The sequence below is a fragment of the Ochotona princeps genome, chromosome 15 (assembly GCF_030435755.1).
Source record: "Ochotona princeps isolate mOchPri1 chromosome 15, mOchPri1.hap1, whole genome shotgun sequence".
NCBI lineage: Eukaryota > Metazoa > Chordata > Mammalia > Lagomorpha > Ochotonidae > Ochotona > Ochotona princeps.
In genome coordinates this window covers 26,099,601-26,113,897 of record NC_080846.1, presented here as the reverse complement: position 1 = coordinate 26,113,897, position 14,297 = coordinate 26,099,601, and the positions used below count along the sequence as shown (strand labels likewise).

The window sequence follows — 14,297 nt, the reverse complement described above, 5'->3', positions numbered from 1 at the left end:
GCAGCCTAACCTGTTGTTCTATAATGCAGCCCCAAGGCATAGGTTCTTCAGTTCCCACCTCCCTCTCTTAACTTTTATCTGATTTTATTTATTTATGTTTACTTGAAATGCAGAAAGAGAGAGAACAAGCACAATTTCCCACTCCCCAAATGTTCAGCAGCCAGGGCTACCCCAGGCTGAAGCCAGGAGCCTTTGGACACAAGCCAGGTATCCCATGTGGGTGGTAGGGTCCCAAGTACTTGAGCCATCATCTGGCAAACTGGGATCAAGAGAGGAGCTGGGATTCCAGGATACTCACTCATATGGGATGAGAGAGTCTCAAGGGCGTCTTCATGTTGTGCCAGATGCGGATCCCTCTTCCTAGTTCTTAAGAAATGATTGAGGAGAAAGATCTGGATTGGCAATGGCAGGTGTCAAAAGATGTATTTTCCCAACCTTTGAGGGTCCCTTGCTTTTGAGATGCCAAAGTACCTGGAGACTGAGTTACTAGTATGATATTCCTGTTTCAAGCAGGAAGCAAAAGATACTCTTTTTAATGATGGAATCTGAGGGTTATACAGTAAGGTCAACAATACTGTGGGACTTCTCATTGTCAAGTAAAAGTTTAATCTAGCAGAATAAAATATAAACCAGAAGATTTTTTTTTAGCCTGATGATCTAAGCATAAAAAAGGAAATAGAAAAGAACACAGATCACTCTATTTTAATACTTGAAGTAGCATAAATCATAAGAGTTTCTATACTACACTATACAAAGAATATACTGTTTCTTTCCAAAGAAATCAACTTCCTACAGGGTTTTCTGAACAGTCACTCCATACAGCTAAGAACTTGACGACCCTTCAGCCACGACTGACACACAGACTATGAGCTACGATGTTCCCAAGTCTTCCATTGTGCCCATTTCTGCTGCCACGGAGGGATGAGCTCCTGGAGACCTGTTGCGGTCCCTGTCATCTCCTGCGCCAGAAAATACAGGCTCTGCAGGTGAATGCGAGCAGCTTCTGTGTTTTGCTCTCCATGGGCCTGCTTCCCTTTAAGAGAACTTGCGTTTCTTCATGGCTTCCGCCTTGACTGCCAGGCTCTTGGCACAGATGGTCAAGACCACAATGAGAACACCCACCACAAATGTCACCAGGGGCCAGAGGAAGCAATGCAGGAGGACAATCTCATCATGCGTGCGATGCAGGAGCACGTCGTCTGGTCTGTAAGAGAGTGGACAATTGGGAAGAAAGAGTGGTCAGAGGCTTGGGTACGGCTTAGAAAACTCTACAAGTGAGATCCAAATTTGCTTTCCAGTCCACAGGGAATAATCTCCATCGAAATCAAAGATTTCACTCTGATTATAAATACTGTACTTTGGACTGCAGCTCTTGAATCAAGTAACTGGTGCAAATTTATACATTATCTGTAATATAATTTACATATTGCAAACTGTCAAAATAGTAGCATCCTCTTAGGCTATTATTCTCCTCCATTCGAAGTAGCTCAACATCTCCACTTTCTCATCTTCTAAAATTTATTGCTCAAAAGGTTTGAATCAGTCTATAAATTATTTGGGGGGGGGGACATTCTCCAACAAATCCAAACCACTTAGATGGAGTTCAGATGAGTTTAATTCAAAGAAGAGTCAGTGTAAACCTCTATCTGAATTAGTCAGAAACACAGATGGTGAAGCCTTCAGGCCAATTCAGCTTCCCTAAGTGAACTAGAGTGTTTTTTTTAATTAACACACAGACAAGAGATGAACTGAAAGCATGTTTTCATGCTTCTGGGTAGGATTAACTGCCATCTTAAGCCACTGATGATTTTGTTGATCATTCTTGCAAAGTTTTGGCAATATATTTCCATCTTATTGATGTCAAATATTGATATAAAATTGCTATCTGTTTTTCAGTTCTTGCATTGGTCTCACAGGAAGTGAAGAGGGAGGTATGTATGCCTCCTAGGCCAAGAGCTCTCCTCACTGATGATTAGAAAGTGATCAGGGGAATTTAGTTTTCCCATAAGAGGTTGACATTTTACAAGATATCTCCACTGTTTGTACAGGAAGGTTTCGTCTGTTACACTATGGTAGCAGTGCTCTTCCATAAAAAAAAAGAAAATAATACAGAATAGTTGGTCCAATAGCTCACAAGAACATCAAAGACTTCAGAGTAAATGGACAATGCATGTAACAGAGAGATGTATTCCTATGGCGCATTCATGAAGCATCACTCTCATAACCCAGAATCTCTTCTTAGAAGCCTGATGAGAAGGGTTGGGGGAAACCCAGAGCCTATGAAACTGTGTCACATAATGCAATGTAGTTAATAATAATAAAAAAACAAGAAGCCTAATGAAAGATACTGGATATTTCTCCTTCACCTACAATGGAGCCATCCAGTGGCATCAACAGGAAAAAATTTGCAGATTGGTTTTGAAATGACATAATTTTAGCATTTTGTCTCCTTTGGTGTATTATATAACTTAAAGTCTGTATATAAAGTGAGAATTCTAATGATAATTTATTTTATAGTATTTCAATTAAGGTTCTATTAAGTGAATACACAGTCATGGTAATAACTGGACAGAAATCAGCCCAACTTGCACAATCACTCCATCTTCTGAACTCCTGTAACAGCATATCGTCTTTCAGACTTGGGTTATCATTAATTTATATGTATGTGTGAATGTATATCTCCTTTTCTGCATGTAAGACTCATTAAGGCCATGACTTTGCCTTTTCCTATTACTATACACGGTGTTGCTAGAAAACTGCTCATGACTGATGAAGGGGAGCCTGCCTCTACAGCAGCCTTAGCCTCCACACAAATTTTCAAGCATATTATGCCTTTAAGTCTGAAAACAGTTGTATAAGGGAAGTTAAGAGTCACATGTCAGAGCCTTTGATGTCCCATTCCCAGCATGTTCCCAGTGCTTTCCCCAGGCATGAGAGCTTTCACAGCTACTAGGAGCCAGCCTAAGTGCCCCATCATGTACTCCTCTCAAACCTACTGGGACAAAGGTAAGCGCTGTATTCTTCATCAAAAGGAGTAAACAGGAATTGGCATTGTGACATAGTGGCTAAAGCCACAGCAGGAAACAACAGAATCTCAATGTAGGCACCAGTGTTAAGTCCCTGCTGCTCTACTTCTAACCCAGCTCCCTGCTAATGAAAGGCAGCAGAGAACAGCTTGAAGTGATTGGGCCCCTGAACTTGATGTGGGAGATGCAAAAGAAGCTCCTGGCTCCTGGCTTCAGATTGGCTGAGCTCTGCCTGTCATGGCTGTCTGGGGAGTTGAGCTAGCAAATGGAAGACGCCCTCTCTAACTGTGCACTTCAGATAAATAAAATAAATCTTTAGAATACATAAACACCAAAACCAAAACAAAAGGGGTGAATAACATGAATAGGCTGAGTACCAATGAACTGTGCATTTCAAAAACAGTTAACATGTTAGAAAAGAGGGAAGGAGAAATGGATGAGTACTTTTATCATTATTTTAATAAATGCATGTTATTTCCATAAGGGATATGTTTTTGCAATCAATTTCCTAGTAAAATGCTTCTGTGTGGGTCCTGTTTGTTATTCCTTCTCCAGTCACTATTTCTAATAGTGGAATCATTTACCACAATTGAGGCAGGAAACCAGCCTTGATGAGGGCAGATAAAACCACTGAGCATATTTTCTGAAACACAGTCTGAAGAACATGAGCAGAAAAAGAATGCTAGTAAAACGGGGGGAGGAGAGGAACTAATGGGAAAGTCTCAACCTACATTCGCATAGAAACTTCTTGACATTCCCCACACCCCGCCACCACCACCAATAACAGCGCTTCGGCAAAACATTCATTTAATATTTCAAATAACAAAACAACACCATTCACTTTGAATTAGCCATGTCAAATCTGTAATCACTTAGAGAAATGTATGCATTTCTTTGTAAACAACTGACATCCATTTTCACTGCATACCACTCATAAGAAGTCTCAAAGGCATTTTTAATAGGAAAAACTTATTTTTCTGCATAATGCTTAACAATTTACAGGACTACTTCTAAACTGTTCTTGTGACCAAAGTCTGGGCCGTTCCATGTGTGCTTGTAGCGCCTTTATTGAAGGCCTCCTTCCACTTAAGTGTCCTTCAATTTTATCAGGCAGGCAGCTTTTAGATCATTTAATCCCAAGTTATTTGCAAAGTTGTTTAGGCTCAGAGATTTAAGTTTCCACGATAACATAGGGAATTTTTAAAAAGAACTTATTGGCTTAAGAGATAGAGAAAGAAAGAAAATAAATATGAGAAGGCAAGATGGCGGTATAGGGTACTGACAGGTTTAAACTGACAGAATCATTAGCCAGGGTGGAGCACAGAGGGCAGATTCCAGGAAAAGTTAGAAGACAGGTTGACAGCAGAGGGATACCTGGAGACCATTAGACACAGGGAAGCAGCGGCGACAGTGCAACGGTGTTGCAGTGACCACACAGACCAGCAGCAGTTGGCCAGCAGCAATCCAAGCTCCGACAGCAGTCAGAGCTCCAGTAGCAGCCAGGTGGGAAACAGAATTCACCAGCAGCTTGGGAATGAGCACAGGCAAAGAATTGCCTGTGCTGCTGATTTGTTTGACCTGACCACAGAGAAAGAGCACCAGACCCCAAGGGGTGGTGCAGGAACAGGGTGGATCTTACAGCCCAGACCCCCATCAGTGCTGCATTGGGCGCTAATCGCGCCTGGTTTAGCACATGCACAGCTTACTGTTGTCTCCCCAGCCCCACTGCCTTTGCCACACTACACAAAATGGCACCTGACGTGGTGCTGGTGGAGTTCTGAGTCTGCTAGCTGTTAGGCCTGGGGGCTACATGGACCCACTGTGAGTAGAACCCGCAGGATGTGAAGGCAGCACTGTTTTCCCTATGGGATCAGTGCAGTGTTCTGAGCCAGAAACAAGCATGCCCCTGGCTATCCCTCCAGTCCCACAGTTTTTGCCCCATTACACAAAGTGGAAGTAGACAAGGATGTCCACTCTCATCACTACTATTCAATATAGTATTAGAAGTTCTTTCCAGAGCAAGAAAACAAATTAAAGAAACTCAAATAAAAAAAATGAGGAACTGAAATTATCCATATTTGTAGAACACATGATTCTCTATGTAGGAAAACTAAAAGATTCAGTCAAGAGACTATTGGAACTCAAAGGAGACTTTGGCAGGGTAGCAGGATACAAAATTAATGAACACAAATTGAGGCACTAGTATACACAAAAAAAACTCCATGGCTGAGAAAGAAACTGTAAGTACAGTCCCCTTTAACATAGTAGATAATCTTAAATACACAGGAATTAGACTAACTAAATATATGGAAGACCTCTATGATGAAAACTATAAAACACTTAAAAAAAAGAAATAGAAGACATTAAATGATAGAGAAATTTATCATATTCCTGGATCAGTAGGATCAATACCATCAAAATGTTCAAATTACCAAAAGCAATATACAGATTCAACACGATCCCAATCAAAATCCCAACATTCTTCTCAGTAACAGAAAAGATACAAAAGTTCATCTGGAAACATAAGAGACCACAAACAGTCAAAGCTATTCTGAAGAATAAAAAATCAAGCTGGAGTAATCACAATTCCAGACCTCAAGACACACTACAGAGCAGTGGTCATCAAAGCAAACTGGTACTGGCACAGAAACAGAGAAGATCAGTGAAACAGAATAGAAACACCAGAATGAAGCCCACACAAGTATAGCCAACTAATCTTTAATAAGAAAACTAAAAACAATCCAGGACAATAGCCTGGTCTCTTCAACAAATGCTGCTGGGACAACTGGATTGCAACCTACAGAGGTAAGACGCAAGACCCCCACGTGTCCCTTTATACAGAACTCTGTTCTAAATGGATCAAGGAACTAAATCTGTACCCAGAAAGCATCAAACTATTAGAGTAAAACATAGGAAGCCCTCTCTAAGATATAGGAATGGGGAAAGATTTCTTTAAAAAGACTCAAAAGCACAAGTAGGCAAAGCCAAAATAAGCAAAAGGAACTACATCATACTAAAAAAACTTTTGTACAGCAAAGGAAATGATCTACAATGTGAAGAAGCAACCAACAAAATGGGAGAAAGCTTTTGCACATTACACAACTGATAGGGGACTAATATCCAAGATTTACAAAAAACTTCAGAAGCCCAGCAACAGCAAAACAAACAATCCTGTGAAGAAATGGGTGAAGGAAATGAATAGACATTTTTTCAAAAGAACAAATTCAAATGGCTAATAGACAGGAAATGATGCTCACGCTCCCTAGTCATTAGGGAGATACAAATGAAAATCACATTGGGATACCATCTAACTTCAGTGAGGCTGACCTACATTCAGAGTTCTACTAACTGGCATGAATGTGGGGAGAAAGGTACCTTTCTTTCACACTGGTGGAAGTGTAGGCTAGTACAACCACTATGGAAGTCAGTATGGAGAGTGCTTAGAGAACTGCAAATAAACCTGCCGTCTGACCCAACTACCCTGCTCCTAGAATATATCCAAAGGCAATGAAATCGGCATATGAGAAGGGGATCTTAATCCTATATTCGAAATAGCACAATCTACAATAACAAAGACATGGAAACAACCTAGATGCCTGTCCAAAAAGGAATGGATAAAGAAATTCTGGTATATTTACTCCGTGGAATACTACTCAGCCACTAAAAACAATTAAATTCTAGCACTGGTGACCAAATTATCTCAACTAGAGACCATTACGCTCAGGGAAATGTCAATCCCAAAAGAACAAACACCAAAAGGCAACCTTCACGCAAATTATAATATCAATAGCTCTTTCAATACTGTTTTTTCTGTAACTCATGAGTTTTCATATTTTTGTTTTTATTTTCATTTTTTCAAAATAGTTTCTTTTCTCTTATTAAATTCTTCAGCACAGAGTAACATCATTTTCTCCAAGGTTTTTTTTGTTTTGTTTTTCATTTCTTCTTCAACACATTGGTTATTCACTAACATACTATTTAACTCCAAAATGTTGTAAATTTTTAAACTGTATTCCTGTTGCTTTTCACTTAACGGCTTTTTACTTAAAGAGAACATACAGTTACTATATAATAGAAACTATCCTTTCCAGCTGTGAAGATACAACGCAGCACGCATCTTTACTTCCAAATCAAAGATGAACTCCATATGAAACTATTGTGTATACTTTGACAATAGGGCTGTCTTTCATTGCCTGTATCCGCAATGTCAGGATACACTTAAATAGAAGAATGATGGGCTTATGACTGCTAATGAAAGACTATTGTAATAGCATGGGGGAAATCAGTTGCGGGTAGAAAATTTGGGGAAGGAGTAAGGGAAATCACAGGGCCAATGGAGCTGTATCACAAAATTAAAAATAAAATAGAAGCGGGAAAAGAACGAAAATGATTATGAACGAGAATGTCTTCTGTGTGTCGTTTCACTCCATAAATGCCTGCAACAACAGTCAGGGCTGAACCAAGTCAAAGCCAGGAACAGAAGCCAAGAAATATATACCATACTCCCGCATGTGTGGCAGGAACCTAACTACATGGATTCCTTCCCAGGTACATCAACAGGAAGCTGGATGGGAAACAGTGCAGTCAGGAGTTTAACTGGTACTCCAATACTTCAATATTGTTTGCAGGCAGCCTGCATGGTTGTTGAAAACACTGTTCACAAATACCTGCCCATATATAGCGGAACCCTTAGGAATACAGATGATAAGAGGACAGCGATATGGCTCAACAGGCTAATGATTTTGGAAGTCCCCACTACTCTACTTTGATTTCAGCTCCCTTCTTGTGGACTGGGAAAGCAGCAGAGGATGGCTCAAGTCCTTGGGCCCCTGAATCTATGTGGGAGACCTGGAAGAAGCTCCTGGCTTTGGGTCAGTTCAGCTCTAGCCTTTGCAGCCATTTGGAGAGTGAACCAGAGGATAGAAGATCTGTCGTTCTGTAAAATCTGCCTTTCAAATTAGAATAACTCTTCAAGAAAAAAACTGGGTCCAGCACATGGCCTGGTAGCTAAATGCTTACCTTGCATGCACTAGGATCACACAGGGGTGCCTGTTCAAGTCCAGGCTGTTTCATTTCCCATCCAGCTCCCTGCTTGTGGCCTAGGAAAGATATGGAGGACAGCCCAAAGCCTTGGGACCATGCATCCACATGGGAGACCAGGAAGAAACTCCCCGCTTCTGGCTTCAGATTGGCTCATCTCCAGCTGCTGTGGCCACTTGGGGAGTGAAACAGCAGATGGAAGAGTTTTCTCGCAGTCTCTCCTTCTCTCTGTACATCTGCCCTTCCAATACAAATAAATAAATCTTAAAAAAAAAAAGTAGACAATAAGCAAAAAAGGAGAATAACTCTAATGACTTGAAAAATGTAGGTTAGGGATTTCTTTAGAAGAGTACAGGGACACTAACATCAAGTACTTTCAAACCCTGGGTGAAAAGAGCTATGGGTACCCTGAGGAAAACTTTCCAAAGAATTAGAATAGTGGGCAAGGCGCAGTAGCCTAGCAGCCAAATTCCTCACCTTGCAAGTGCCAGGTTCCCATATGGGTGCTAGTTCTAATCCCAGTGGGCACCACTTCCTATCCAGGTCCTTGCATGTGGCCTGGGAAAGCAGCAGAGGATGGCCCAAGAACTTAGAACCTTGCACCTGCGTGGGAGACCCAAAAGAAGTTACAGGTTTCTGGCTTCAGATAGGCTCAGCACTGGCCATTGCAGAGTGAGTCAACGGATGGAAGATCTTCCTCTCTGTCTCTCCTCCTCTCTGTATATCTAACTTTACAATAAAAATAAGTAAATCTTTAAAAAATAAATAAAATTTGCTATGTATTTTAAAGGCATAGTTACAGAGAGAGGAAGAAAGGGAGAAGGAGAGAGGAGAAAAAGAGGGAGAAAGAGAAAGAGTATTCTCACCTGCTACTTAGTGCTCCAAAAGGCTGCAACTGAAATATCAGGCCAGTTGGAAGCCAGAAGCCAAGAGCTTCTTCCTGGCCTCCCCCGTGGCTGGCAGGGCCTCCAGCACTGGAGCCATCTTTTGCCGGTTTGCCAGGCACTTTTAGCAGGGAGCTGATTCAGAAGTGGAGCCGTCAGAACTCAAACTGGAAACTGTACTGAATGCTGGTGTCACAAGTGGTGGCTTAACCCTATAGGCCACAACACCAGCTACTCCTCAAAAAACTTTTAACAGTCACTTTAAAACTGAAGAAAGTGAGGCAAGTAAGATAAGTTTATTCATAGTACCACTAGGATTTGAAACCATACCTGCATGTTGTTTTTTTCTTAACTGTACTAGTTACCCTTGGGCTGGCTTTTGTCCAACTAGATCCACCTATGGTGCAGCTAAAATGCAGTTCTTGGCTTGCAAGGTATAGAGACCTTGAAAGACTTCTGAGAAACTCTGTAGTGACTCTAAAAGTCCCTGAGTTTAAGAAGCACTGTGTAAAACACTGATAGTTTAAGAAAAAAAAAATGTAGGCTGAAACATACAACTACTTAACCAGTAATATTCAAAGCTGTCTGAATTAATGCTTTTGTGTCCATGTTGTTTTCTTGGCCTCACAAACACAGGTAGAATGTACACTGCATGAAGGTCATCAGGGATGAGACAGAAGGAAATGGGGGTGACAGAGAAGAGCAACAGTGGGGTGCAGAGGAAGCATAAGCGATAGAAATGGTGACTAGGTCTCTGGATTGTCAGAGAAGAGTCTTTCATTCTAATTTGCAGGAAGGCACCCCTGGGCTATCAGCAATGCCCGTTCAAATAAAGAAAAAGACAAGTTATTGGTGTACATCACCCTAAATGTAGAAAACATAGTTCCTTCACCTTGGCATCACCAGCAGGAATTCTCCTATTCCACGGTGCTTTTTCTGCTAATAGAGGACAAAATGATGACATCCCCCTTTTTTTTAATGGAATGGCAGATTTATGAACCTTAAGCAGTTCATACAAAAATCTGAACTGCTTTACAATTGACCAGGACTGCATAACTGTACCTACACCAACCAAGATGGCTCGATCTGCTTCGCAGGGCTTTCTCCACGAGATCCTACAAGAAATAGAATTCTGTCTGGATTTATGATCACAAGTACTTCTCACTCATCTTAGCAGGGGATTTTCATTTTCATATAAGCTGCTAGGAAGTTAGATTTTGGCCCATTGCAGCAGACGATATAACATTCTGGCGCCAACTACACTCCTAATGCCTTGTCCTTTTTTTCCTCACACTTTTCTAACTTATTTTATCCTGCTAAATCTTCTCAATCTTTTAGCCGATTCATTAAATCTTCCTTAAAATAAGCATAGGAATGAAGTCCCTACATTTACATATCAAGTATACAATCAACCCCAAAGCTTTTTGAGTCATGGAGCTTTGCTCATATTCATCTGATGAGTAATGTACTACATCATTACAAGATTTTTCCACTTAAGTATTTAGTAAAAATCTTACCTTAAAGTCTAAAAATGCCTCATCATTATCACAATCAAAATAATCCTGCAGGCGTAGTTGCGGTCCTGTTTGCCAGGCTTCTGGTAGAGTGGCAGAGCCAATAATACCAAAAAGGTTAACAACTTCATTCTCCAAACCTTTTAAATAGGTGTTCTAAATCTTGTTTATCACATATAAAATGACATTTTCTTAAAAAACAATTCTGAAGTAGAAAGACAAATTATTTGACTACAATAATATCCTTGTCAGTAAAAAAAAAAAAAAAAAAAAAAAAAAAAAAAAAAAAAGCAGACTCAATATAATCAAGCAGCAAGAAAAATGAATAAAAATCCCAGGCTAAGTAAAGCTACTGACTTAAGTTTACGTAAAACTTATCTCTGAGCCTCTTTTTTTATTATTCATTTTTATTGGAAAGGCAGATATACAGAGAGAAACAGAGACAGAAGGATCTTCTGTCCTCTGGTTCACTCCCCAAGTGGCCACAACAGCCAGAGCTGAGCCAATCTGATGCCAGAAGTCAGAAGCTTTTTCCAGGTCTCCCATGTGGGTGCAGGCTCCCAAGGCTTTGGGCTGTCCTCGACTGCTTTCCCCAAGCACAAGCAGGGAGCTGGATGGGACACAAGTAGCCAGGATACAAACCAGCACCCATATGGGATCCCAGTGCATGCAAGAACAACACGACAACGCACCAGAACAAACTTTTTGCTAAGGCTTCCTTGACAAAGATTCTGTGTGCACTGCTTCAAAACATAATCTGTATAAAACAGATTTAAAAGGTTCTTTAATAGCTGTTTTACAAAGCTGTGTCATGATGAAATCATTTGGGAAGTTTTCACAAAGCCCTCTCAAAAGTCTGAGACCTGTCGCATCAGACAAAGGTTTTGAACAGTTAATGATTATTCACAAATGGGTACAATGAAATCAAAACAATACTTTTTAAATACAAGAGTCTCAATCCAGTTTTTGACAATAACTGAAGAGTAAATCACTCAAGACAGAGGCACCCGAGGTGAAGGCACCCTGTGTTGGTGGCTGGAAGGAGATTCTTCTAACCAGAGGTGACAAAATGATGTTTTACAATGGAAACAAAGAAATCTGACAGTATGTTCTTTCCCTGATAACTTTGCTGGGTTTCAAACAACCTTAGAAAGTTGTCTATACAACCCTCAAATGTATAATCATATATATACATTTTACATATGTATAAATTTTATTTAACTTTTATTTGAAAGGTAGAGAACCTGTTGCCTTTTCAGGGTGCATATTGGTAGGAAACCAGAAGTGGAAGTGGAACCAGGACTTAACCCCATGAATTCTCAAGCAAGCATTTAGATGAAATCTCTCAGGTGAAAGAATTATCATGGATCTTCAGGCAGAAAAAAACTGATCATTGATTTCAAACCTAGAAAACTGCTATTTGGGTATTACTAAATGATTTAGTAAATTTTTAGTAAGCCTTTATGCTACGGCCCTTCTAGAGGGAGACAAAACACATGCCATGAAAATATTTGACTCAATCTACTGATTTTAAACACTTCTAAAAATATTTGACTCAATCTACTGATTTTAAAGACTTCCAAAGATTTTTTTTTTTTACTCAAAGATGTTACAGATTGGCTGATAAAACATGGTGAGTTTGGATTTGGCACAGCTGAGCTGTCTTGACTGAGCCAATGTGTCCGGTTGCTATTGAGAACAAGATAAAACCCTGCCTTGAGCAAGGGAAAGCACACTCACCTTCCCTGAGCCACCAATCTAGATGTTCTTTCAAGTTCTATTCAAGGTGACAGTGGGAATACAGGGCCACAACACAGAGACCCTTTGTGGTATCTTTTATGTTGAAGTGCTTTACTGTGGAGACCCACTTGGAACCCAGAGTTGCTAAAACAGACACCTGAGTTGGAGCCATTTGAGATTCAACAGATGCCAAAGGAAGCCTTCTCAGCTTCCTGTACCTGACTTTTAAATCCATCAGCCTGGCTATAAGACTCCCCCAAACCTCTCATCAGGGTACTTTCACTGCTCTGACAAAGACAGAAATCCACACTGACCTGAAAAGACAAGCATTATCAAACTTGTCCCTCCCATAGGAGTCTTTGTTCCCCTGTCCTTGTTCCTATTAAGACAGATAAGTCTTGATTCTAATCTCTTTTTCCTCCTCATCTACAGAACTCCTGTGCTTGCAATCATTTTAACAATAACACTATATGCTTTTTATTGATCTTTTTGTAATAATTTTTCTTTATTTTCATTTTGTTTGAGAGGTGGTGGAAGGGATCTTCTTTCTACTAATTCCCTTCCCAAATGCCTGCAACAGCAAGGGTTAAGCCAGCCCAAAGTCAAGTGCCCAGGATTCCATCTGAATCTTCTATGTGTCAAGCAGGGATCCAAGTACTGAAGCCATCATCTGCAGCCTCCCAGGATGCACATCAGCAGGAAGCTGTTTCAGAAGTAGAACAACCAGAACATGAACCAAGCACTCCACCAAGGGATGTGAGCATTCCAAGCAGGTAACTTAAACGCTACATCTGTATATTTTCCCAATCTGATTCTTAAAAAGTTCAAATTAGAGAACTGGTAAAGGAATAATCCCAGCTCAAGATGTCCCTGGAAGAAAGAAAGAAAGAAGCAGGTAATTGTCAATACCTGCATACCAGATGGATGTTTATGCCGTTCTCACTTTGAAGCAGTAGAGCTAATCAATGAATCCATTGTACCTGAAGGCCAGTGGGGTGTACAAAGGCTTTATCAATAATAAGCCAATTTTTGAAATAGTTACTTTCTGAGATCAGATCTAAGAAACTGCACTAAATTTGCTTCCACCTCCATCCTCTTTCCCCTGTGTGTGTGCTGCTGGGGAAGGGGGGAGAGTGTTGGCCAGAGGTTCTCTCCAGCTGCAGATGAGGATTTTTTTGCCGTTTGGCTGATTTCAGAAGAGTTGCAAGGTTTTGCAAACTAGACCACAGCTTCCTAAATTCCGGGGAGCTGTTCTTAAGAAGAGTATTTTGCTTCTTTAAAGCTATGGTCTACGGCTTCTTTGACTTAGTTATTTATTTCACAGCAACTGCTTCTGGTCAAAATGTTATGACTCAAGGTTTAGGCAGAAATAAACTGCAGAAAAAATGACATCAATACTTTCCTATTTGTCACATTTTCTAACAATTTTCAGCTTGCATTTCTACTTTGGTGCTCCAGTAAAGTGAAAATACAGCACTGTTTTCCAATATTTCTGGAAAAGATGGAATATTAGAGTTGTATTGATAGGATGGTGTCTATTTAGAGAAGGAAAGGTGGTTTGCCATCTTCTTTTCCTCCCATCACAAAAAATTCCAGCTAAGTTAAAACATAAGACAGGCCACAAACATTCTAGAAAAAAAATACTTAATATACCTAGAAACCATGGAGCTTCCTCATTTATAAAGCGGGGGAAAAAAAAACCCTTGTCAAGCAAGGCTGAATGGGGGCAGGTTTTGATGTGCAACAGTTTAAGCTGATGGTTGGAATACAGCATCTCATTTGGAGTGCCTGTTCAAGTTCCAGCTACTCCTCCACTTCTGATTCAGTTTCCTACTGATGCACTCAGAAAGGCAACAGAAGATCATTTCCATATGTTAGGGTCCCTGCCATCCTTGAGGGAGCCCTGGAGGGAGTTCTAGGCTCATGGCGTTAGCCTGACCTAGCCCTGGCTGCTACTGACTACTTGGGGAGTGAACCAGTAGGTAGGAGAGCTCTCTCTTTCTCTACCTAAGTAAATCTTCAAAAAAGAATATAGGATAAATATATTTATATAGAATGTCTTTTCACAGAACTCTACTCAACACAGATGGCCT

At 40.4% G+C, this 14,297-nt stretch overlaps 1 protein-coding gene across 2 annotated transcripts in view; it reads right to left on the bottom strand.

Annotated features, from left to right (window-relative positions):
- Nucleotides 1-516: 516 nt before the first annotated feature.
- The window catches only part of KCNMB4 (potassium calcium-activated channel subfamily M regulatory beta subunit 4), a 63,084-nt gene continuing 49,303 nt past the window's right edge, over nt 517-14,297 (bottom strand). The window contains exon 3 of one of the 2 annotated variants that reach the window (XM_004583028.3): nt 517-1,204. In XM_004583028.3, coding sequence (XP_004583085.1) covers nt 1,036-1,204 — 169 coding nt within the window. In that variant the 3' untranslated portion in view covers nt 517-1,035. Of the gene's footprint in view, nt 1,205-10,467; nt 10,548-14,297 lie in introns of those variants that run through there. The other variant, XM_058673674.1, reaches the window with a different exon arrangement.